The sequence below is a fragment of the Ostrinia nubilalis genome, chromosome 29, assembly GCF_963855985.1.
Source record: "Ostrinia nubilalis chromosome 29, ilOstNubi1.1, whole genome shotgun sequence".
Taxonomy (NCBI): Eukaryota; Metazoa; Arthropoda; class Insecta; order Lepidoptera; family Crambidae; genus Ostrinia; species Ostrinia nubilalis.
In genome coordinates this window covers 6,660,538-6,687,722 of record NC_087116.1, presented here as the reverse complement: position 1 = coordinate 6,687,722, position 27,185 = coordinate 6,660,538, and the positions used below count along the sequence as shown (strand labels likewise).

The following is a 27,185-nucleotide window of genomic DNA, read 5'->3' as shown; positions in this document are numbered from 1 at the left end:
AACATTATTCAATGAAAATATTGTCCGAACCCTTAGTATTTCTCTTCGACAAATACTTTAACACATTGTGAACCACTTTTCTTTCACGACTATAAAAAGATTTTAGCAATTTAATTCACAAAATCAATTGCGCACATTTAAAATAAAGTTTGTTTACACTTTGACAGCAATAGACTGACATGCAAGGTGACATGTCAATGAAGTTTTCAGTTACTGTTGCCATTAAAAGAAATTAGTACCATTACTTTTCCGCAACATGGCGAGGGTTTTTATGTTCCTGGTCAGGCTATACATAATTTCCAAGATATGCAGTGTAAAGCTTGTTAGAACTTTGGATCATTCATATATTGACGTCAACTTACGTATACGTACATACATAAATAATATTATGTATATTAATCATAATACAATATACTACATATTTACTATTATCCTTTCTAGGTAAAACCCCCTTTTCTAGTAGAGAAAACGTTATAAAAATTCGTAAGTAATAAAACATTTTAACTGTAATTTATATTTGTAATGTTTATAACAACTTTTTTTAAAGTAACCTGAAAAAACCGAACTGCCTAAGGTGGGAATCGAACCCACGACCTTTCGCTTTCTGAGGCAGTTCGCTTTTTTCAAGTTATTTAAAAAAAAATAGATCGAGGGGCGATTCTTAACGCCAGAAAAAAAATGATAAAAAAACTTTATCAATGTTATATTTTTTCTCATTTTTTTTGTGATTTCTTAGTGAAAAAAAATACAAAAAGTGTGATTCCGGCCAGGATCGAACTGGCGGCCTTCTGCGTGTAAAGCAGATGTGATAACCACTACACCACGGAACCGATGGGAGAAATGGCGAAATTTTCAGCCAAGTCCTTGGTAACTGAAATTTAATTTATGAAGTTTCAGCAGGCCGTTTGCAGACATTCGTTTTATAAACGGACAAGCGGCCCAATTTTTTTTCCGGATTTAGCAATGGTGTATGGTTTTTAACCGACTTAAAAAAAGGAGGAGGTTATAATGTTCGGCTGTATGTATTTTTAACGAACGTGCGCACATGCATCGGTTATAAAATTGACAGCAAACAAAGGATATTATCCGTTTTTGACGGTCCGTCGCGGCGTCGTCCGGTGAAAAAACGGATGTCTACATTCCAGTTTTGTGGGTTTCGGTAATGCAGGACCGCGTAAAACTGGACTACAACTGGACTATTGAGTGAACATTTGAAATTCGAATCAAATGCAAAGTAGATAAAGTAAAAACTTGTAAAAAAGTGTTTATTTCCTAAAGGATTGCAACCTAAGTTTCAAATCGGTTTTTTGAGGGACTGTGCAAACGGGATGTTCGTCTCAATGTTAATATTAAACACGTATACTACTAACGGGATCCTGCACAAAACAGTTCCTGCAAAAAACGGGATGTCTCCGTGGGAAAGACCCCACTATTTTATTTTGTTTTGAACTAAACTTAGTTAGTAGTTTTTTTTTTTTTTTTATCTTTATTTATAGTAGTCTACATTAAAATTTAATTGTATTCATTTTATTGTTTAAAGTAAAATTATTATTATTATAAAATTATTGTTTATTAAAATCCACGGACTAATTTGTACCGGTTCAAAAAGGTCAACAATGGAAACCATACCTACTAGTACAGACACTTATTAAAAAGTAAAATTAATTCCCTATTTCAATTTTTTTTAAATTTATTTTGTTCGGAAAACATACAATGAAACATACAAACTAATTAGTAAAGTCAGTCAGTTTTAAAATAAAACTAAAAACTTCAAAATTCACATTTTATTCAGAAGGTACTTTCTCAATTAGGTAGGTTCTCAAAACAAACAATTAATATTATTTTGCAACTAAGCAACTTTGACAAAAAAAAACATAAGTATCAAAAAAGTCTAAAAATAGTGTATTTTCAGGCTCACGCATATTCGTGGTAAATAAATAATTAAGAAAAATTAAGTTCACAAATAAAAACTTATTTGCTATTTTTTAAATAAAACACAAAAAAAAACAAAATACAGTTCACAATTCAAACATCACCACTTAATACATTCGAATGCAATCTAAAACAGAAATACAAAAAAAAAACTACAAAACGATTTTTTCCACGACACGACTGGCCTTCAAACTTATCCTTCCATCTGAAAAAAGAAAAAACATTGTTAAAATACATATTTTTAAACAAATCTGAATTATAATAATTTTATTTTATTAAAAAAACTAATTTCGATAAAGTAGGTTAAATAACCCTCTTTATGGCGCAGTCGGGTAAGGCTGAGTTGCACCACATAACTTTAACCGTAACTATAACGTTAACCGGTGTTTATTGTATGTAGTTTGACAGATTTTTGACGTTTGTTATAAATAAGATGTTGCAACACAGACTTATTATTTTCTTTTTTTTATCCATACTCCGACTGCCCAGGTTTTATCAAAAAATAAAAATAATTTAATTCAAAACATATTTTGACTAAAAGTAGAGACAAAATAGATTAACAAAAAATAATAACTTACCCTTTTTGCAAGACACCCAAATGAAGCAAAAAAAATGCACACACTGCACACAAACGCGCACACAAGAAATAACCTTAAAAAAACCAATCACCAAAAACAAAACACTCAAAAGTCAAACCATGCAAATCAAATAAAATCCAATCAAATCCCGTAGATGTTGTAAAAATGGGATGCAAACATCAGGCCTCCGAGTGTAAGAAAAACTGTAGGTACTAAATGTATGGAAGCTGGAAACAGTATTTTCATTATTCCGAAAGATATTATTGATACCGTTTGATAGAGCTTGTGAAGCACTTTCAGGATCAGTAACCAGTTTTTCGATATCTTTTATAGTTTAGAAATGGGTGAATATCCCAAACACGTTTTTTACGCGGCGGAGCTGAGAATCGATGGGAGAAATGTAACTAGAGCGATGATTTTTTTTCTGTATATATGTTACTGTAAAAGCTCGAATTGCAGTTAATCCTAAGATATTCCAGTAAAACCTAAGATCTACCAATTCCTAATGGTAAATGTCCCAAACGGTTTGCGATTCGAACTCTTACCACCATTTCGTTGGTAAATCTTAGGATTTACATTAATGGCACGGTAAATGTTGACAAACAAAACAACCATTTTTGACAGGTAATAATCGGTCTTATCTACGTATTACACGAGCGCAGCCTTTTTGTATTGTTTAATAAATGTACGAACAATTTAAGAACTAAAAAGAAAGACCACGGCATCACTTTTCATTTTAATACAATTAAACAAACCATGATGTCAGTGCCTTGTTTTTTCTTTAGCAACGTAAGATCATGTCATAAAATACTAGCTTTTGCCGGCGGCTTCACCCGCGTGAAATTTAATTTGTCACAGATCGCCATAAATTATAGCCTATATGTTATTCTGGGTTATAAACAATAATACTGTAAAGTTTCATCAAAATCAGTTCAGTAGTTTTTGCTTGAAAGAGTAACAAACATCCACACAAACTTTCGCGTTTATAATATTTGTAGGATGCATGCAGTATAAAATTTCAGTGTCCTAGATAGGCTAGAAATGATATTTACAGGTATGCGCTACTATCAATGCAGGGTTATTATAATTCCGATTTTTTCCACTTCACATAATGATACCATGGAGTCCATGGTATTATCATTTTTGTTATAATCTTACTAATTAAAAGTTCGAATAAAAAAAGGAAACAGTAAAAATGTGAACACCAAAACACAAGAAAAAGAAATGATTGCAAATAATTTAAATATGGTGTTAGTTTGTACTTATTACTATCAAAAAAGTAAGTAGTTAAGGATTACTCATTGTTTTATTCCTAAAACCAACATCTACCAGCTGTCAGAGGTAAAACCTAGCATATGCTGAATTCGAATGGTAAAAGCTCGAAAAAATCGTCGTATTTTCAGAAATACTTACATTTACCAACTCATGTCGGTAAATCCTAAGACTTACACTTAAATCTTAAGATTAACCGTAGTTCGAGCTTTTACAGTAACATATACACTCAACATCAAATAAACCGCACCTTCCGTGACGCGAACTTTAACGATTTTCTTCTGACACAATCATGGTGCCCCAACAATATTGGTGTTATTTGAAAGCCCAATAAATATCCTTATAGAAAAACACATTTAATTTCTTAATAAATGATTAACATATACCATAAATGTGACTTGAAAAAATACCTCACTTTAGGCCCCCCTATGGGATCAATTAGACCAATTTTTATGGTTATAAAACCAAATAATGATCTCACGTGTCCTCTTTAACAGATGGATAGCGATTAATCTCAACTTAACAGTTCTATAGCCATAAAAGTTGGCTCTAGCGTAACTACCTATTTTTTGAAGAAGTGACTCTGGATCCTTCTAAAGACACATTTTTGGGGTAGAAACCTTTCCTTTAATGAAATGAAGGTTAGAACTAGGCTTTTAAATGGTGCTAATATTGGTGGGAAGTGGGGATGCATACGTTTGAAAATGCTTGTCGCGGGAGGTGCGATTTATTTGATGTCGAGTGTAGTTTAAACAGCGTTTTACACGATAGCAAAGTCTTCAGGACAATAGGTAGTTATTTTATGTGCTAAAAAAATTTTCAAAGACCCAAAATCTAATAGCGGTGGCGCGTCCTAACTCTATTTCTACTCATAAATTGTGTTATTCCTTCTTTCTCGGGGACTCTAGTAATTTAAGAATAGTATAGCCATAAAATACATTAAATAAGACTTCCAAATGATATAAAAGAAATGTGATATTTCATATTTTAAGTGTTTTAAATAGCCTTTCAAAACTGTCCCACGAAAAAAAGCAATTACAGTGGCTCAATTTCGACACTCTCTTACTTCTCCAAAGAAGCTTTGAGAGACGTAGAGTTCTTCTTCCCTGCATCACTCAGCTGTGTCCTCCTGATCGGGCTATAAAGACTTGCGACTTGTGGTATTGTTTTTCCAGCAGACCCGTAAATATTTGTATCAGCGGCACAGGAATACAAAATTTTTCAATTTCGCTGTCAAGTGTATGAGTGAAAGCTACTTACTTAGATGCTAAACGATTCTTTAACATGATTAAAGTTTGGTGTTTTGTTGTATCTGCATACAGAAATTATTGATCAGAATTATAGTTTTCATTATAATTTGAATTTTGTAACAAATTTTTAATTTCGGTGGCGCAATTTCGGTGGCTCCGGTGGCGAATCTATTGCCAGAATTGGTCTTATTGGCTCTGGAACATTGTACCTAGGTCTACTAAGGTCTTAGCCATAACTACAATGAGTCAACTACGTCAGTGAGTCGAAGTTGTGTGATGTACTCGCCGTATCTTGATACTGAGCTCGGTCTAGCTCCGAAGCTTGAAAACCTCTAAGTGGGAGGTAGTGAAGACTTTAAGAGATTATGGTGTCTCCAACTCTGAACCCTCGCAGCAATCAGATAAGTTTCGAGTTCTGATCTTGGGGGAGGGCTGATATGATGAAGTTTTCATACAAATACTTCAGAAGTTGCATGTATCGACAATCAATTTGACGCCATTAAAGAGACTGTAGCACAGCCCAGGTCTTGAATCGAAATATGTACAAAAAGGCCAATAATAATGACTGATTATAGTCCTCAGTCTTCTGCATAATTTGACGCGGCATTAAATATGTACGTAGTATTACGAACGTCTTTTCGAAAATGAGGTTGTCTGGGAGACTGGATGTTGGATAGCGAGAGTGTCATATTTCAGGAAAAAGCGGTGAATCCCGAAGCAGGAGGCCTCACCTGACTCTGGACCATCGCCAACGTCCATTCCATTCCAGTCTCTACCACCACCACCATGTCTTATTTTTTGGTTTATCGGCCAATAAACATGGTGGTATTTAAGGGAACTTTAGTACTAGCATTCCATCTGATTTCATAAGCTCAGTTGTGATTTCATTATCTCCTGGTACATACCTTGTTGTTTTTAATAGGGCATTCTAATCTCGCTCAAGCTAAAGTCTAGGATATCTTCGCTACAGTGTCGGAATAATCTCGATCTTCAGCCTAATTACTAGTAGTGCTTCTTAATCTCTCCTAGCAGCTTAGGCATTTACCAAAATGGTTCTGCTATCTTCCTTATTCATGTTGGTAGGTATATTCAATTTGGTCCTCGCAAATACATACTTTCGATTTATTACAAAAAAAATTGTCTCTGTATCAGCGTGAGGACTTGGATGGCTATTTATACATCGATACTAAGCAAAATCTTAAAAACAGAAAAGAATAGTTCTGAAACAGCTAAAATTTCCCTAGTGTCGTAGGTTGCAATCTATTCTGCCACTCGAGCTGAAAATTCGTGGGGTTTTGGAGCTGGATTGGCACTGGTCGTGGCTTAGGCTTCATCAGTCGAAATCTTTTGAGCATCTTTTATTCGGAATTCTTCTATTTCGGTAATCACTTCTTCTTCTTCCTCGGTCCCTCACTGATGAGGATCGCGACCGCAGATAGTGTTCCTCCATAGACTGCGGTCATAAGCTGTGTGGTGATCGGAGAATGCACATGTGATTAAATTGCCTGTTCGTCTAAAAATGATTACTACATTTTGATTTTTGCAGTACTATTAGGGTGCAGCTCAGTACGCTTTTACAGTTCTGGCATCTTTTGCTAGGCCTTCTCTCTCCATGAGGCTGGCTGGATTTAGTCCTCCGTTTCTTAATTGTACTACTTTCATTTAGCTCATTGTCGCTAGGTTTGCATAGTTTTCCGTTAAATTAGCCTGTCACAAACATGTAATGTGTTAGTTCAGTAGCTGGTATAGATCTAAAAATATTTTCATACTTAATCTGCAGTTCGCATGGTCTTTAGCGAATAATTAGTAGCGTAATTCTGAGTGTCGGATAGGTATGATACCATCATGAAAACTTGGCTAACCTGGACCAACATTTTTACTTATGGAAGATAACCTAACGCCAACCTGGGGCAGTTGGTCGCCCTCCCGGGACTAGAGTTGGTTTCTGGGTTTGAGAGTCATGTATGATGTCTTTGTGATGAGTCTATAATAACGGGGCTGTTGGCGGCTAGAGCCAGAAAGTTTTGGATTTGTTCTCTATGGAGGGATTTTGCCGTTATCACCATGCTTAGCAGGCTGGTTGGTAGTTCCAGTATGGTAGTATAATACCTGGAAAGATGCTGCAGCCCACCCTCCAGTATTTTGATTGCTTAGTTGGCTCTTACGACTCACATGGGAAGATCTGATGCTTTTTTAGGGTCACAATACAGGCCTAAATATTGTTTTTAATTATAAACATCTTTACTGGATAATAATACTTAATTGATTACAAATAAATAAGTAATTTTAGACAATTATCCATAACATTCCGAATTCCGCTGTATAAATAAATTTCGGTGGATTGATTCTTCATTCCGGTGGCTCAAATACAATTTCGGTGGCTCTTGATAATTTCAAATTAACATATCTCGAGAAGTTTTAATAATATTTTGATCTCTACCATATCATTGAATAATACAAGTTATTTACTATTATTTCTGCCACAAAAAAGTTTTGGAAAGAGGAAATTAAAATTCGCCACCGGAATTAGGCAAAAAACGAGTTTGTTGATATTCACCCAAATAATCGAGAGAGATCACTTATCGTGTCCACCCTGTATCGGTAATATACAGTAGGCATAGCAATAAAAATAATACCTACAAGTCTATGTGTAGTATGATCCTATACAAAAATAATGTAAATAATAATTTTTAGTTTTTTTATCGATTTTTTTCATATTTTTAAACTAGCTTTCCGCCCGCGGCTTCGCCCGCGTGGAATTTTGTCTGTCACAGAAAAACTTTATCGCGCGCGACCCTGTTTCAGAAACCGGGATAAAAACAAATCTTAAAATCTCTATGCCAAATTTCATCAAAATTGGTTCAGTGGTTTAGGCGTGAAAGAGATACAGACAGACAGACAGACAGACAGAGTTACTTTCGCATTTATAATATTAGTATAGATGGAGCTTAACTAGAAGTTAACGATCAATTCGAACAATAATATTGTTGATTTAAAAGACTCAATACAAAATAATGATGACATCATTATGTAAAAAGTTTTATAGGAAGTCTCATGTCGAACTATTCCTACAAATAGGTAATGAAAAAAACATCATTATGTAGGTAAGTACGAACATATTCCGGGTCATTTGATTGACGTGTATTGTGAATGTAAAAAACCGGCCAAGTTCGAGGTAAGAATTAATTTCCATTATATTTAAAACTGAGCAACGGGACACATACGTGACATTTATTTTATTACTAGCGGCCGCCCGCGACTTTGTACGCGTGGATCCCGGTTGAATTTTGCAAAATCCCGTCTTAGTGAGCACCTACGTTCTAAAAGGAACCCCCATGCAAAATTTGAGACTCCTAGCACTTGTAATTTCTGAGTGAAGTCAGTGACATTTCGCTTTTATTTATAGACATATTATGTAACAGTGGTAAAGCTGTAAGTGCTCATGTAGAGTCATACTTACTAATCATATTAATATGTACTAAAGTAACTCTGTCTGCCTGTCTAAGTATTTTTCACGTTTAAAAAAGCCATATCACTAGTAGACCGTTTCAGATAGTTTGTTATAATTTCTATTCAACATTGTTTTTTTACCCTAATAAAGTAAAAAATAAAATGTGAGAGATACATTGGGAAAATTATGGATCAGTTTTTATCCCGGTTAAAAGGTTAACTCGCGCGTTAAGGTTTTTCTGTGACAGACCTTTCAGATTCACGCAAAATCTCGTTCTACATGAATGTCGTGTATTGCTCTTAGTTTAAAGAATCCCTACTGAACAGATTTTTGTCGACAAAAAGTTTAATCGGTATTCATGAACGGTAAGAAAGTACATTACACACATTCGTATCGGCCGAATACAAATCAGATCAAACTTTGTTTGTCACCTGTCATCTGCTTTGCAATGGAGAGAAGTCGAACCTTAACTTCGAACTCCTATGTTCTTCTGATTAATTTCGTTGCGGGTCCAATGACAGTTTAACTTTCCCCCGGGATAAACTTGACCTTCACTGGTTGGGTTATTGGCGGTCAAGCTGTAGATCCTGGCTACACAGGAGTTGCAGCGGTGGGAACGAGAGGTAGCCGATCAAACTATCGGCCGACAAAAGTCTGAGTCTGCTAACTCAGTTTATATAATGTTTATGGTGAAATGCCAATGTTTATTGCGTCCCTGGTGACGCTCTTTTCAAAATGGTTTCTACAGAATACCAGCATCATGTTCTTTACGGAATATGATACAAGCTGAGTAGAAGCAATTTGGTTCAACAATTTATTTATAATTATTATCCAAATTGTGTAAAATTACTATGTTTGAACCAAATAAACAATTTTTCTTTCTTTTCTTTCTATACATATAGGTTTAAAATGTAACAAAACTCACACAAAGCGACTTACCTTTCCCCAAAAACCCAGTGCCACCCGTCAAAAACACACACTGATCCTTGTAAAACTGCTGGATGTCTGTCTTCCCAGCTTTACCCTTGGTCAGTCGTCTCTTCTCTTCTTCTTTCGCATCCACTTTGTCTTCTTCCGCATAGTAGTTGTCGAGCTGGTTGGCTGAGACGAACTCGTGGTCTTCTGAATAGTCGAGGATCTTGGCTGTTGGGTTCATAGCCTGGTTCTCCACGTCAGCGATCCGCACTGAGTTCTCCAGTTCCTGAAAGAGGTATATTGTTAAGTTTAGGTACAGGAGAACTTTCCCCCAGGACATAGACCTTTACTGGTTGGGTTATTGGCGGTCAAGCTGTAGATCCTGGCTACACAGGAGTTGCAGTGGGAACGAGAGGTGGGAATAGTTCCGTAGGCAGAGGAGAGGCTCAAAATTTCATTTACAAAGAAACTTGGCCTTTCACTGTTTTGAGCTTTAAGCGAAGCTGTAGATCATACACGAAATCACCTGAGACTGGGAATTAAACTAAGGACTTTGTGTCAAAAGACCATCACAATATCATGAGGTGCACTCATTAGTTACATATTGTTTAATGTAAGTTGTTAATTTGCTGTTTTGAATTGAAAGGGAGGCTGACAAAGGTGACTGAGTTTCTTCCGCTACTAGGTACTTCCCAGCAACAGCCCATATGTTGTCCCGAAGTGGTGGTAGGGCAAGCTATATTTGGGACGTGTATAAGCGCCCTGGAAACGGCCTAAGTTTTGATTTGAGGGGGCTTCCCAAACTTTTTCGGGCCCTGGAATGGGGCGGGTGTCGTGGGGTGATCGAAAATAAATGTAGAGAAAGCAAATTAGCAAATTACATATTTAGGCCCCGTTTTGAGAACAATATTCAGAAAAGCAAACTCATCCTACTCATCAGTACCCATTCAACAAAGAAAAATAATTTTATAAGTAATTTTTTCATAAAAATTAATCCGGTTGCCTCGCAAAAAATGGCAAATTCCCATGCAAAACTAGATATTAGCAAAACTAGTTATGGATATTGTTATAAGGTTTGATTAATCATTGCGCACGGTCGTTGTGGCTAGTTTCCACCAATCCGCACACACCGCACATCTCCGCACCGAAAAACACTTCTCCGCTCGATCCATTTCCACCGAAGCCCTAGTGGAAACCGCCTCTGTGGTCTAGTGGTAAGACCACTTGCTTCAGACGCAGAGGTCCCGGGTTCGATTCCCAGTGGGGGCAGATTTTTCTGTTCCGTTTGGTTGGTGGTAGGGCTTGTTCTAAGCCCGCCTGCCTAGCTACCACCATCTTACATAAGTCTGTCGCCATAACAACAGTGTTAACAGCATTGTTGTGTTCCGACAGTTAGAGGTAAGATAGCCAGTTCCTCCGTGGTTGAGGATTCCGGGTGAAGCTCGCTTCCACCTTCGGGCTGATCATCACTTACCATCAGGTGAGATTCATGCCAAGAGCTTACTCGTTGTAGATAAAAAAATAAATAAAAAAAAAACGACTGTAATATGAAAATTAATGATCTACTTACATGTAAATTGTCTTGCAGCTCTCTGCTCAAACTTCTGATGTTCTCTAGCTCTCTGATCTGCTTCTCAGAGGGTTTCCCGTAGACGTCCACCTTCGAATGAAAAACGTTTATTGAAATTATTTGCTCTGTCTTTCCTTCTTAGTTGGAAAATGGATACAGTTGGACAAAGACCTCCCTCAAGAATTTTCCATAACTAGTAACAATATCCAGGCAGTTGCCTTCTTCTTCTTCTTTTCGTGTCGACAACAAACCTACGCAGTGTCAGCCCAAAACTCCGCCACAAGAGTGGCGTTGTCAGTAGCACTCATCAAATCCTCCTGAGTGCAGTTGCATGGGCACTCAAGGCACGACATCAGGTGCTGCATCGACTGGGGAACAAAACCGCACCTGCACTCCATGTTTAAGCCATCCAAGAATCCCCACCTGACCAGATTGTCCTTACTACGGCCAACCTGCGTTCGAAGTCTATTTAAAGACATCCAGGTAAGCCAGGGGAGCTCATGTCCAGGTGGAGGACTCTAGACATAGGGATAGTTACCTTGGACATAGTTGCCTTGGATTGAACCTTTACCAGGTCGTTGGGTCACCGATTGGGGTTGGGAGCCCTATCTAAACCAGACCAGATCTGTCCGCATTTGAAGTACGGAAATAGACATTGCTCTACGTCGCCAAATTGCGTTACTCAGAGTGATTCAGTCTTTTACAACGTGTTAAGAGCATAGCACAGGACCGGGAGAATGCGAAATATCATGGTGTTATGGTTTCCCGTGGATGTCGTAAGCGAATAAGGGACAAATACGCGAAAATCAGGCCTTCCCAATATGACTGGCCAGCGTGGGGAGTGTAGGCCAAATGCTCTATTTCAGTCTTTAACAAAGTGGGCGATAACACCCCCTTGTGGGCGCTGCAGGCTTAAAGGGGGGCGGTAAGAGACCCAGAAAAAAAAATCGGGACGTTGTGTAGAGGCTTGGGACGCGTCATCTACTAGGAGGACTCTTAGACACCGACTGAGCTCGACTCTTGACTACAAAAATGGGGGGCGCTAAAAAATAATTTATTCTCAAAGTGGGCAGTAGACTAAATAAGTTTGGGAACCGCTGCTCTATTTGCTGGTAAATTAGAGGGTCGTGCCCCTGCAGTAGAGACTGAATGACCTGATGATTCTTACCTCGGTCTTCTCCCCTTTGTTCTGGGCTTCTACCCAGCGCTCCATCTTGTCTCTGGTCACTTCGGTGGGGATCAACGGCGACGCTTCGAGGGAGTGGTTCATTTTGCTGGCTGGGGAAGAAAAATAAGATAAATAAGTCTTTATTATTGATACCTTTAGCAAGTATAGATAGGCACAGTACAATGAGCCGCAGATTCAGCTACCCTTTTCCGTTTTTAACACGCTTTTATTAGGTTGTGGTGCAACTCTGAGTTTAAAGTCCATAGTGGATAATGCAAATTGATTAAAATTTGCTTTTCAAAAACCAATTCAAACTGTTTTTAGGGTTCCGTAGCCAAATGGCAAAAAACGGAACCCTTATAGATTCGTCATGTCTGTCTGTCCGTCCGTCCATCCGTCCGTCTGTCCGTCCGTATGTCACAGCCATTTTTTTCCGAAACTATAAGAGCTATACTGTTGAAACTTGGTAAGTAGATGTATTCTGTGAACCGCATTAAGATTTTGATGCAAAAATAAAAAAATAATAATAAATATTGGGGGCTCCCCATACTTAGAACTGAAACTTAAAAATTTTTTTTTCGTCAAAGACATACGTGTGGGGTATCTATGGATAGGTCTTCAAAAATGATATCGAGGTTTCTAAAATACTTTTTTTCTAAACCGAATAGTTTGCGTGACAGACGCTTCCAAAGTGGAAAAAAGTTGGTCCCCCCCCCCCCCCCCCCTCTAACTTCTAAAATAAGAAAATGAAAAATCTAAAAAAAACATATGATGTACATTACTCTAAAAACTACCAACGAAAATTGTTTTGAACGAGATCTAGTAAGTAGTTTTTTTTAATACCTCGTAAATCGTAAACCGCTTATTACCGCGTAATCTTTCATACAAATAACTTAAATTAAAAAAAAAAAAATTAATTTCATAAATCAATGGTACGGAACCCTTTGTGCGTGAGTCCGACACGCACTTGGCCGGTTTTTTACTTAAGGTAGAATTTAAATTTATTCTGTAACCGAACCGAATAGAACTCTGTGGTTGCGGAAAACTGCCCTGACCTCTAGTTTTTTAATTAATTTAAGTCTCTATAATTTATAATCATTTTAACATAATATGTAGTTAATGATAATGGACGTGTGATAATTTAACAGGTTATATTATAACTTCTAGAATATTAACTGAATTGTTAATTGTATACTGCAAAAACAAACAAACGAAAAAGAAGCTTTATTTAATAATAATAAATAAATAAAAACTAAGCAAAGCTTGTACTATGGGTACTAGACAACGGATATAAACATACTTAAATACTTTTTTTTGTAAATACATACATATTATACATAGAAAACACCCAGTCCAATACAAACAAATATGTTCATGCACACAAATGTTTGTACTGTGCGGGAATCAAACCCGCTACCTCCGGAATAGTAGTCCGTTTCGAACCACTACACCAAACGGCCGACGAATTATTCGAATTCAAGGATTTGCAACACTAACGCATTCACAAACATTACTATGAGGTCTCACAGTGCGCGTGGACGCACAGGGTGACACACGAACCAGTCACTGCTCTATTCAACGCTGTGCGTTCCATTTGCTGCTTCACTTATGCAAGCATGGTTTGTGAATACGGGCGTTAGGTGCGTGTTAGTTTTGCTAGTAGACCTTTTGTTTATTAACAAAATAGTGGTAATTTGTAAAATCATTCGAGTAAATTGCATAATACTTTCCAAAATAAGTCGGTTAAATAAGTGCACAAGGTTATTACTGCATTTTAATACTCAAAATAAGGTCAAGTTAAGCAGGAAATTAAAATATTAAGGACTGACTGAATTTTACTGTAAACTCTTTTTTTTAATGCATAACAAGACAGGTATTTGACCGCAATCGCACCTGGTGTTGTGAGATGCAGTCTAGCATGGTACATCTGCCCTGTAGGTGCTTATTCACTCTCGCCTTGAAAAGGCCCGGCTATTTTGCAATTAAAGTAAATAATATAGGGGAAAATTCCAGTGTTTGGATGATACCATGGTCATTGGACAAAACACCCCTTGAACGTCCTAAAAATGAATATTACTTTAATGCAAATTGCAACTTGACGCCCTTTTAACTCTCCAAAAGTAAGAATCTCTAAGGCTGGGTTGCACCACCTTACTTTAACTTTAACAAACGTCAAAAATCTGTCAAAGTCCATACAAACCACACCTGTCCAAAATAACTCGACTACATGGCCCTTAATGTCCAATGACTGGCAATTTACAATGTGATAATATCATGCTTAGAAGCGAATCTTATAAACCTAAAAGGCATTGCAACAGAAATGTTAGTATCTGATTGAGTAGACAGTTTAATTTGACTTGAAATATGAATAAACCTTATCAAATGCTAAGTAATGGAACCTGTAAATTGTTATCAAGATGTAAAATATACTGCAAACAAATAAAGCAAAATAATGTGTCATGCACAACGTCGTAAGCGACTACGGGACAAATATGCGAAATTAAGCCTCCCCAACCCGTCTGGCCAGCGTGGGGAGTGTAAGCCAAATCCTCCATTTGCCTCTGGTATAAGGAGGATCGATATGCTCTTGTAGTGGAAACTAAATGACTTGATGATTATGAAGACTATTCAATAGGGCAGTCAAATGCCGACACCGTTGGCCTATTTCTTAGAAAATTATTTACAAATATTGCCTCATTCTATGTTATGGAAATTTTACTATCTAGCAAAAATAAAATTCGCTGATGATACTACACATGAAACAAAAAGTAATTCGATCCCACAAACAACTTTAAGTGGATTAGCAAAATAAACTTTAAATAAAGCTGCCAAAGTTCAAATTTGCGAAACGTCACGGTGGAATATTTTAATTCTGACGTCAAGTACTGGTTTCTCAATGGAATGGGTCAACAGGGTTTTTGTATATTTTTAACTGCAAAAAATCATTCGCAGTGGCTATAAATATAATTTTAGCAATCTTTAACTTGGCCGTGCGGTTCCGGCATATAAGACCCCACTCCTCCCAAAATGTCGTAAGCGACAAATATGGGAACATCAGGCCTCTTCCCAAAATGTCGTAAGCGACAAATTAATATGCGAACATCAGGCCTCCCCAACCCGTCTGGCCAGCGTGGGGAGTGTAGGACAAATCCTAAATTTGCTGGTAAATTAGAAGGGTCCGTGCTCCTGCAGTGGAGACTAAAAGACCTGAAGAATCTAAAACTAATTTGGTATTGTCGATCAATAATTCAGAGAAGGGTTGGAGGGTCGCTTATTTATTTACTAGTTGTGCCCGAGACTTCGTAGGTACCTACGCGTGAAAACCCATTTTCGCAACATTTTTCATTTTTGCTCTGCACCTATTACTCGTAGCGTGGTGGTATAGCCTTCCTCAATAAATGGGCTATCTAACACTGAAAGAATTTTTCAAATCAGACCGGTAGTTCCTGAGATTAGCGCGTGCAAGTAAACAAACAAACAAACACACTCTTCAGCTTTATAATATTTGGTCGAGAATGCTTTAGTGCATTAAGTGCGCCTTATTTTGGCATAAAAGTTTAAATAAATAAATATTAAATAGATTTTCAACTATATTGCACGACCAATACGACCATGCTAAAAAGAAAAGGTGGATTGACATAACTTATAAAAAGGTTTTAAAAAGCCGCTAGATAGTGCTTCCACTGGTCCATCTAGAATAATTGGGGATTTGGGGGAGGCCTATGTTCAGTAGTAGACAGTGGCTGAAATACGAGTAATGATGAAATGCCAATAAGGCAACATACTGATTAGTGGACCAAAGATCTGGTAAAGGTCGCGGGAAGTACCTAGAAGCGGGCAGTGCAGGACCGGTCGTTGTAGAAATCTTTGGGGGAGGCCTTTGTCCAGCAGTGGACGTCATTTGGCTGACACTAACTTGTTTAGTCATTATTGCGTCCTAAGTATAATAATAAACATGTAGAGTGCCAAAAATATCGGAGGCTGCGCGTGCTCTAAACAGGTTTTATTCAAAGTTTTTATAACGGTTTGTAGTATATGCTTGTATTATACATTCATTCCTCAAAATAACTGAAGTTGAATGACCACTTTGTTGAACTTCCTGGTATTGATTAAATGACGGTAATTTATTGTCATCATAATCAGGTCATTTAGTCTCCACTGCAGGAGCGCGACCCTCTAATTTGCCAGAGGCAAATGGAGGATTTGGCCTACACTCCCCACGGCTAGCAAAGAAAGAAAGAAAGAAATAGACTTTATTGATCACAGTAAGCACAAATTAAAAACAATAACAACACAAAACGAATATAGAAAATAGTGGGCCACTGTGTCAATAGGCTCCCGCTCAGTATTTATCCTGACATGCTCGTGAGGGCATGTCAAGAAACTGGTCTTCCGCGAGAGCCCTTGTTGTGGCTTCGCGCATCCCTTCGGAGAGACGTCGACTCGAGTTCGATATCTCTCAAAAGGGGTGAGGAAAGAAGATTATTGCAGTATTTCCCTCTTGTTTTTACCCCTAAGACCTCCCTCATGCTTTGATGTCCTAACATAAAACATAACCTACCTACCTTTTTCTATTACGTGGTTTGTGTAATATAAACAAATCAACGCGCAATTGTTTGTTATTCAATCTAAATCAACATTTTGTCGTGTTTGCTGTACGGTACGTACGGTCACGTAGATGTTTAGGGATGTGAAATAATCGATCATTCGATATGCGTCGTTATCGACTTGAAAATATACGCGGAAATTCATCTAGGCATTTCATAGGGGATGAAAAGTAGGTATAAAAACGGCTCCATATTTAAGTTTCCGTACCTCAAAAGGAGAAAAAGAACTCTTGTAAGATTACTTTGTTAGACGTGGCGTGTAGGTCCGTCCTTCTAATCTATCTTTCAGCATTTTTTCAGGAACGCGTGGAGTCTGTGGTCCATTAAAACTGTAAAAAATCAAGCTTCTGCCAACGCAATCTAAAGATACCGCCATTTGAGTAAATATTGTAAAATTAACAAATCTTAACTCGTAGTTATCGATGAAACAACAACTTTACAAGGAAATACCTCGGTGCGTGTTCATGAATCGAAATTGTCTTTAATGGCGGCCATTTTGAAATCGCTCGGTTGCGTATTTTCTTTGCTCAAACGAAGATGTGTAAGGGCCATTGTCTTTGAAACTAACTTTCAAACTAACGCCCGTAACCCGTATTCACAAACGATGTTTGCTTAAGTGAAGCAGCAAATTGAACGCACAGCGTTGAATAGAGTCCTGTGATTTGTTCGTGTGTCACCATGTGCGACCACGCGCACTGTGAGACCTCATAGTAATGTTTGGGAATACGAGCGTATGACGTTTACGGCAAGCTGAACACTGTGGCGTCTTAAGCCGTTGTATTAAGTATTAATATTTTGCAATAAAAATGTAATTGTTGTCTGTACCTACTTGAAGAAAGTGCGTCATAAACTGGTCAGGCGCGAATCGGACACGTACGGTTTTATTTTATTTTATTAAAATTTGTTTAACAATGTTTTGAACAGCGTTTCAATGTTTTATTACAATTTAACTGTTACGTAATAAATAGTCTTTTTGTTATGACACAATTTGGATTACGACACAATTATCAGTTTTTTTTTTTGGAAATTTTTACTGAATTTCTCGAATAGCCTGTCTTATTCTCTCGAAGCAGTGGAAGGGTTAAAAAATTATACCAAAAATAATTAAGGATTTTAATGGAGAAAGAATTTTCAATTCGGTCCTGTAGTTTCAGAGCCTATTCAAGCCTATCAATACAAACAAACAAATCTTTTAACATTAGTGTAAAGGTAAAATGTATAATGGAGCGGCATAACGCTAAAATGGTCTACATATTAATTGCACTATTTTATTATTATGCTCTGTTATATGACGTATATGCAAATTATAGTAATAATATATGGAACTTGCTAGAAAGAGATAATAATATGATCTGTTTGGAAAATATCATTCATTTCCGCGTGGGTAACGGGAAAATCCGAAAACAATAAAAATACTAGTTTATTTTTGTACTAAGATTTCTTTAAACAACTACTTTATAGGTACCTACTTCATTATCATCATACTGCAAGAGCACGACCCTCTCTAATTTACCAGAGGCAAATGGAGGATTTGTCCTACACTCCCCACGCTGGCCAGACGGGTTGGGGAGGTCTGATGTTCGCATATTAATTTGTCCCTTAGTCGCTTACGACATCCACGCCATAGTGGGAGAGGTCCTATTTTATACGCTGCCGGAACTCAGCAAATGTTTTGTAGGTAAATAGAGATACGTTTATGTTCGTTCGTTTCAGCCAAATGACGTCCACTGCTGGACAAAGGCCTCCTCCAAGTTTTTCCATAATGAACGGTCCTGCGCTGCCCGCATCCAGGCTCTTCCCACGACCTTTACCAGATCGTCGGTCCACGCTACGTATCCCAGCCCGTGGTCGCCACTCGAGAACTTTTTTGCCCCAACGGCCATGTGTTTATGTAATGTAATATTTTTATTGTATCTTAAACACTTATGTTACATATAATTTACGTGCATTCCGGTCGAGTGTTGACCGTCGCCGATGACGTAGGTTGTCGAGGTCTCGACTTCAATATGAAAAAGGTTCAGTAGAAACGTGTGGTTTCGGCACGTATCGGGACACTAACGCGAAAGACATTTGCGCGAAAGACACTGTCGCGTCGCGGAGAACATGCATGGCTGTTTCTTCTTCTATAAGGCAGAATTTGCACAGAGTTTCCTCGGTCATGTTCATGTTTGGTTAGTCTCGTACTTGACTCGATTTGAACAACATCATGTCTAGTAGCTATGAAGATTTGTTTGTTTGCAGTGAGTCTACTGACAATCCATCTCTTTTGGGTATAAAAGCCGTCATTATTTCCCTCGATCATGCAACTATTTGTGCGAATAATTAACGGAAATGTACAGAACTTGAACTTGAATGGTCCAGTTTTTACTCGACTGAAGAAAGGAGTTAATTATGTTTTTACGTATTTATACGAGTTTTTACTTCCTATGAAAAGGTACATTATTATCACCAGGTCAATTAATCTCCACTGCAAGAGAGACCCTCTATTTACCAACAAATGGAGGATTTGTCCTACACTCCCCACGCTGGCCAGACGGGTTGGGGAGGCCTGACGTTCGCATATTTAATTTTGTCCCTTAGTCGCTTACGACATTTACGAGAAAGAGTGAGAATGATCTTATTCTCATGGATTTATGTGTCGCTCTTTTGATACATCTGTGGGCTGAGTGTGAGTTTACACCAACAAGTTTAAAAAATACTATATTTTTTTTTTTGTTTTTGAACGTTTCCGCTAGGGGCGCTGTGCAATACGTCATACATTTAATGACATTTTTTGACGCGCTCACTAGTGAGCGCGTTTGATGTAAACTCACATGACACTAGGCCCTCTGATAAGGGCGATGTCAATGTCAACGCGCTGTCAGATGCACAGTTGTACTTAATTTGGTCAAGAAATGCCATTTTTAATCGCAAATCTGAGTCATTTCTTCTCCAAAGGTCTTGCACAGACAACTGCATATGAAGGTAACCACAGTAGCACTTTATGTAGCAGGTTATAAGGGTGATATTCCAACAAAAATATAGACTACATAGTCGTATAAAATCCTTGGTAAGGCAAAAAAATACATTGATATAGGAAATCTGATTACACTACATTGTAATAAGGCTCATTAAATATGTCCACGTTTATGGAAAAACCAGAAAGGCTGTGTTGTAAAGCTGCGGCTTGGTTTATAGCGGCGAGGCTAGGAAACGCGCAAAAACATCGTTTGTGTGTTATATTACTATGGCAGAGTCATCAAATAACTTTCTGACGAGGTGTCGCGAATATTGTAATTATAGTTTAAGTTACTGAATCGATTTTGATGATTCTTTCGCCAGTAAAGAGCTACGATAGAAGTCAATATTCTTTCACAGATCGAAAATCTTCACCAAAATCAAGCGGGCGAAAAGAGCTAGATTATAATTATTATCCTTGATCCTAATTTAATAAGTTATTTGATGAAACCTAACAAAAAATATTATGGAAAACTAATATCCTAAATTCCTGATAACTCGTAATTAGACCGCCAACGACATTTTCCCAACGTGGATTACATTTTGTTCAGCTAGAAATACAAGTTTTAAGAAAGTACCTAAGTACATAGTTAAACGTACCTACTTGTTCCATTCAGTGACACTTGAGTTTTTTGAAAGAAAAAAAGAAAGCATAATATTTGATGCGAGTATTAAAAGCGTTACAAATAGTTTTAGGGCTAGAACGATGTATTTTTTATTTTTTTTAAAGAAGTTGTGTATACTGGGTAAAGGTGTCAGCCACCCCATTGAACCACGTTAGTTTTAAGTAGAGATGAAACGGATAGTTGTTTGGCCGGATACCGGATACCGGATATCCGGCCAGCTGCTAGGCCGGATAGCCGGATATCCGGCGGCCGGATAGTTGGCCCGTTGTCTCGTTGCATGTCGTGACGAGTTTAGCGCCGCACAGGTGCTTCGAACGCGATCAGTGGGTCTAAGTAGACTAGACTAGTCACACTTTTCGAAAATCGAATCAGTCCGAGTAGAATGTCAGATTTTGCCACTTGTCTAGGGGGTAATCAATTCGGGCGATTTCGGTTGCCATCGTGAGTGTGTGATTGAATGGCGAAAATTAAATTAGTTTACTTGCTGCGTAATCTGACTGAACTGCATCATGTCATCAGATCATCAGTGAAAAAAGATCGCCTATTTTATTTGTCAATATTTCGACATTAACAGATTGTTTCGGACCATTTGCCCTAAATTAATTAAAATTTCGGAAAATCTAAATGCTGGCTCTTTCCTTGCACAAAGGCTTAGTATTACCATTCAGCGAGGAAATGCAGCCAGCATTCTCGCCTCTTTGCCTCACGGACACACTTTTATTTTTGAGTAAAATAAGTTTATATTTTTATTTTGTGTAGAGTTAAGTTTGCCTTAGTTTAAAAAAAAATCTGTTTATTGTAAATAAAGTGAGCAAGATTAATTCATCAAAAAAAAAAATCCAAAATGGTAATTAGTTTTATTCACAGATATGGATAGATGCAGCATGTGAAAAAAATTGTATGAAGACGAGCGTGCTACTTTTTAAACGTCATTAGTGTCATTTTAGCGAATTTTAGTGATTGCCGCAATGTAAAAATAATCGTATCATCATACTGCATTCGCAAAGTCATCGAAATATATCGTGTGACTCGATTCGACAATTAATTAATTCCGATAAAACTGATATTTTGTTATTTATAGCTAGTCTAACTGTGGATTAAAACAGATACCTATTTACTATTTATTATGTATTCGTCATTAGAGTGAATAGCCCAGAAAAAGAAATTAGTTTTTTTTAAAGGCTTTAATATGGTTTTTTTGTAACTTTTTGGACTTTAAATAAAAGCCGTCATTATTATAAGCCATTTTATTGACATTTACCTCAAAGATTAATGCATTTCATTTTATTAATAGGAAATTGTCGTATTTTTTTAATATCCGGTATCCGGCCGGATAGTGAGTTACTATCCGGTATCCGGCCGGATAGTAAATTTAGGCCGGATATCCGGCCTACCGGATAGTTACCGGATATCCGTTTCATCTCTAGTTTTAAGTTTTGTTAATCCTTTCAAGTTCATCCAATTAAACCACAGCTCTACGTTACGCATGCCGAGTTCAACGGCCTTGTTGCACAATTTATGCATACAATAATGTAATAAGCGACATCATTAATTATTATTATTATAATATAAAAATATCTAATATCACGCAATAACACCATCATCGTCATCATCATCATCATCGCCTCCCTCTAGGTGGACCGACGATCTGGTGACGGTCGCGGGAGGTGCCTGGATGCGAGCGGCGCAGGACCGGTCTTTGTGGAAATCCTTGGGGGCGGCCTTTGTCCATCAGTGGACGTCTTTCGGCTGAAACGAACGAACGTCATCATCAGGTCATTTATTCAGTCTCCACTGCAGGAGCACGACTCTCTAATTTACCAGCAAATGGAGGATTTGTCCTACACTCCCCACGCTGGCCAAACGGGTTGGGGAGGCCTGATGTTCGCATATTTGTGTCTCTTAGTCGCTTACGACATTCACGTGAAGAATGGGGTCATATTCTACACCACCTGAACCGTACGACTATAACGTGCCTGATCTGATAAAAACCTATTGGTTTTCCATATTCTATCTAGGTATCGAACCCTCGATCTATTTCTAACAGCCACGGAAGTAACTTTTATTCCTAAGGCCCGATTCGACCAAACTTTTGTCTGCGAATAACTCCTGGTATAACTGGCACATTGGCAGTTTCAGTATTAGAAATATGTCAAAACTGACCATTTATTCTGAGATTAATTTTACTCTTGCTTGGTCGAATCCACCCTAAGTCGACTTTTTACGACTTCCACGCTTTATCATGTCTAAGAAAACTTTAGGTATATTCCAAATTCCATGTCCTATCTGAGAATCGAACCCTCGACCTATTTCTAACCACGGAAGTTAATAATATGCAACCATATTGTGAAATTTCTATTGTTTTCCTCTCAGTGCCATCACTGAGGAAGTGACACGGAAGAACGCGTAGACAATTGTATTGGCTATTATAACTATTAAAATTAAGTGCCCGATCGACTGACCCCACACGGTGTAGAGTCGGCAAAACAAACAAAGAATTTGGTTTGGTTGGTGGTAGGGCTTGTTCTAAGTCCGCCTGGCTAGCTACCACCATCTTACCTAAGTCTGTCGCCATAACAACTATGTTAACAGCATTGTTGTGTTCCGGCAGTTAGAGGTAAGATAGCCAGTTCCTCCGTGGTTGAGGATTCCGGATGCAGCTCGCTTCCACCTTCGGCCTGATCATCACTTACCATCAGGTGAGATACAGGCCAAGAGCTTCCTCGTTGTGGATGAAAAATAACTAGAGAGGATCGTGCTGCAGTGGAGACTAAATGACTTGTTGATTATGAATAATAAATAATAACTTATTTGCTATCTCCTACGTCTGCATTTTTTTGCGCGCCGTCCTATATGTCACGTAATGAAGATGGCGACTATGACAAGGCCTTTAGACCGCAAAATCACATTAACATTACTTTGATAGCATTATTACACATTATAGCTTACTACTTAAAAGCCCGCGGCTTTGTCCGCGTCCCGTTGTCCCCATGGACCAACCGCATTGCACAACTATATAGTTGTGCCACCGGTACATGCTTTGAAAACTCCATGTTATTGATGTTTCTAATCCCTTTATAGCAAAGACCTTTAAAGGGGGGCGCGGGCCATCTGTGTAGTTAAGTATAAGAAACCTACGATCGCTGAAAGAATGCATCCCAGACTGCTTGATACGACCAATAAATAATCTGGACTGGAGGATGGGGGCGCGGAATTTTTGTTTGGTCGAATGGGGGCGCGTCATATAAGGTAAGGAACCCCTGCTATAAAGCAACTTGTGCTATAGTAACAAGGAGTTAAGTATCTGAAAATACTTATTTAGCTTTCAGTAATAAATACTGTAAAGCAATTCACGAAAAAGAGCGATTTGCATAACTTTAATACAAGAAACAAAAATAAACTTGCCGTTCCAAATTTCAGATTGCATAAGATTGGTAATTCATTTATGGGAAAATGTATTAAATTCTTTAATAAATTACCACAAACTGTTGTAGAACTACCTATTCATAAATTCAAAGCACATATTAAAAGTACCTTAATGAAAAAGGTCTACTTAGATAAAGTCGATGATTATTTAAAAGAAAAATGTTTGGGATGCGTTACTGCCTAGCTCGCATAAATATTTATAACTTTGTACATTTGAAAGCCTGTAAACCTTTGAAAAAGAGGCTGACAATAGTGACTGAGTTTCTTGCGCTGCTTCTTCTCAGCACTTTATTGTCCTTAAGCAGTGGTAGGTGGTATACTGGGACGTGTAAAAGTGCTTTTTTTAATCCTATTTACAGAAATAAATGAGTTTTATGAGTTTTTTTAATCGGGACCAAGACTGCCAACCAAAGCATGAGTCTCTACAAACTCAGAAGCAAAAGAGAAGTATTTGCCTACTACTAATTACACTCCCCTAGTCCCACGCTCTGGCCAGACGGGTTGGGGAGGCCTGATGTTCGCATAATTTGTCCCTAGTCGCTTACGACATCCACGGGAAGACTGAAGGTTTTATGCCCGTTTTAAGTGACCCCTATGGTAACATTTATTAGGAATTTTGTTTTCATAGGCGTCACTTATAAATTAAGTATTGTTTGTTTGTGAAAACAGGCATTAATCTACTCAGCCGGAACCACACGGTAGTGTTTTTAATCCGACATATTGTATTTGTTCACAATCACGTTCAGTATCAGAATCTGTTGACTGTACTCATTTGGTAAATCAACAAACGTGTTGGAAGATACATATTTGTTAAAGGATTTTGGTACCATCAACAGTATATGAAACTGCACATTTTTGCTCTTATTTAGAGGTCTAGGATAGCTAGTTCCTCTGTGGTTGAGGATTCCGAATTCTGGAGTGGAGGCCGCGTACCGGAAAACGTAGCGTGGGACGTCCACCCACAAGGTGGACCGACGACATCGTAAAGGAAGCGGGAAAGCGCTGGACGCAGGCCGCTACCAACCGAGCAACATGGAAAGCATTGGGGGAGGCCTATGTTCAGCAGTGGACGTCCTATGGCTGAGATGAGGATGATGATGAGGCACACTTTCCATAGGGTAAGATGTAAGCCAAGAATTTCCTCGTAGACAAAAAGATACACAGGGAAAACCGTGGTTAAAGGTTAAATAAAAGCACAGATAAAAGTAAACATAGTAACTACCTATTTCGATCACGGAACCAAAGAGAGCCGATATATCGCCTACCTTTATACCAAATGTCAAGGAACCACGGGTTTTTTCGGAAAAAACATGATTCTCTATTTTTTGTTTGTTGCCGATTAAAAATGTACATTCAGCAAAGCATTCGTCGATAAATGGGCTATCCAACACAAAAATATTTTTTCAAACCGAAGTTCTTGAGATTAGAGCGTTAAAAAAAACCAAACAAACTCTTCAAACAGTGCGTACTTATACCACTTATACTTAGTTTAACATGCTGTCATTTGTATTTTAAGTTTTTTTCTCATCGCTATTCAAGGTCAGGTGGCAGATCCTTAATATTTTTTTATAAAAACAGGCTTACGAAATCAAAAATTTCTTATCAGACAAGCCTCTTTTGTTAAAACTGGTTTACAAAGAATAAAATACCGTTTAGGCTTTTTTACATATCCCAAATAAATTAGCTGGCTATGCTAATCTTTGTGAATACCTAAGTACTAATTACAGGGTGTCCCGTAAAGTGCAGTGTTCCGCAAAAGGTGTACCGCGGCACACTGGTACCGTGATCATTAGATGGTGTGCCTCGGAAAAATAAGGTTATCTTATAAACTATTTTTTGGTAAATAAGGGAAAGTCTATTAAAGGTAATTACTTAAAAATTGATTTTTCATTTGTGGGTGTACTTCCAAAAAATTTAGTTTTTCCTAGATGTACCTTGAACACAAAAAGTTTGCGGAACATTGGACTAACGGATGGTCATCTATACAAAAAATTTTCTTTGGAAAAGTATCACCATTTCAGATACGTTTTTTTTTTCATGTTTTTTTTCAATTCTCAATTTGAGCCTTTCTTTTTCTTATTCATGAAATCTTGAAAAATATTTTCCCATTTATACACAGAGCAACGAGAGATCAAAATTGGGGATTTAAACAAAATGAAAAAAATCTTATCTCAGAATTGGTGATACTTTTACCACAGTAGATAAATCAATATACATACTGTGTTTTTACTAAAGTATTTTTTTATAGATGGTCATAGTATCATCTCCGTAAGTTTGATACGCTCTTAACAAAGTCATATTATCACGACATATAAAACAAAGTTGCTTTCCTGTCCGTCTGTCCCTAATGCTTAGATCTTTAAAACTACGCAACGATAGATTGATTCAAGAGGAAGGTTTATTTATAATGTATACTTGCAACCGTGTAAAGCCGGGGCGGGTCGCTAGTTTCAGTATAATTTTTCAAAATATTAAGGCTCGGTTGCACCATCTTAGTTTAACTTTGACAAACGTCAAAAATCTGTCAAACTCCATACTAAAAGCACCGGTTATGCTATAGCTACCGTTAAAGTTAGGTGGTGCAACTCAGCCTAAGCTAAGTTTATTTTAAAGTTACTTTTTTAACTTATAACAAAGTGTTTGCAAGACTAATTACAGATGTAACAGTTTTCTTATTAGAGCTAGTAATAAGTATAATGATGCTTACAGTGATATCGACATATTTCATTTGAAGTTGGCGCAGTTTCGTCGCCTATTGAAGGGTTTATAGATTTCAAACTTTAATATAAAGTTTTTTTTAATCCACTTAAGAATGTAAGGTTTTGTTGTGCATTTTTTTATACATTGTGATTTTAAATTGCTCGCACTCTGCATAACTTTCGATTAACTTGTAAAGTTTATCTGTGGAAACTGATTAGGCTACTGTACTGTTTTTATTATTAAGTTCACATGTATCAATTCATGCTGTTTGTTTCCTTAATAAAGAAAAAATAAAAATAAAAAGTTGACCAAAAGAACTTACCTGTATTTCCTTGGTTCTCTTGAAGTACTAATACAAATATCACTATACTTATTGATTGGTTCAATTACAATTAAACTAAAGCACGCGTCGTATCGACCGCACAGTGGGGCAAGGACTGTGGATTACAAGAATCGAAACTTGCTGATTGTGGATCTTGGACGGACAGAGGTGCGCAACCATTGGGCGCGTTTATTAATCCGTAATCTATATTTAATTTTATAAAAGCTAAGGCGTGTCACGCACGCGGACTGTCAGTGCGGATCGCTCCGCACAGCCGATTTGTATGAACTGCTAGGGAGCGGAGCGGTTCCTCCGGACCGCATTACTCTAAAACGCTCCCTAGAAGTTCATACAGATTGGCCGTGCGGAGC

At 37.7% G+C, this 27,185-nt stretch overlaps 1 protein-coding gene and 1 non-coding gene across 2 annotated transcripts in view; both read right to left on the bottom strand.

Moving 5' to 3' along the window:
* The window catches only part of LOC135085786 (fatty acyl-CoA reductase wat-like), a 49,570-nt gene extending 22,625 nt beyond the window's left edge, over nucleotides 1-26,945 (bottom strand). Inside the window, exons 1-4 of the mRNA XM_063980585.1 lie at nucleotides 26,815-26,945; nucleotides 12,137-12,246; nucleotides 10,969-11,058; nucleotides 9,423-9,684 (exon numbers count right to left, since the gene is read on the bottom strand). Coding sequence (XP_063836655.1) covers nucleotides 9,423-9,684; nucleotides 10,969-11,058; nucleotides 12,137-12,238 — 454 coding nt within the window. The 5' untranslated portion in view covers nucleotides 12,239-12,246; nucleotides 26,815-26,945. The remainder of the gene's footprint in view (nucleotides 1-9,422; nucleotides 9,685-10,968; nucleotides 11,059-12,136; nucleotides 12,247-26,814) is intronic.
* Trnav-uac (transfer RNA valine (anticodon UAC)) lies at nucleotides 758-830 on the bottom strand. The gene has a single exon. It is a non-coding gene; the product is annotated as a tRNA-Val (tRNA).
* Nucleotides 26,946-27,185: the final 240 nt, after the last annotated feature.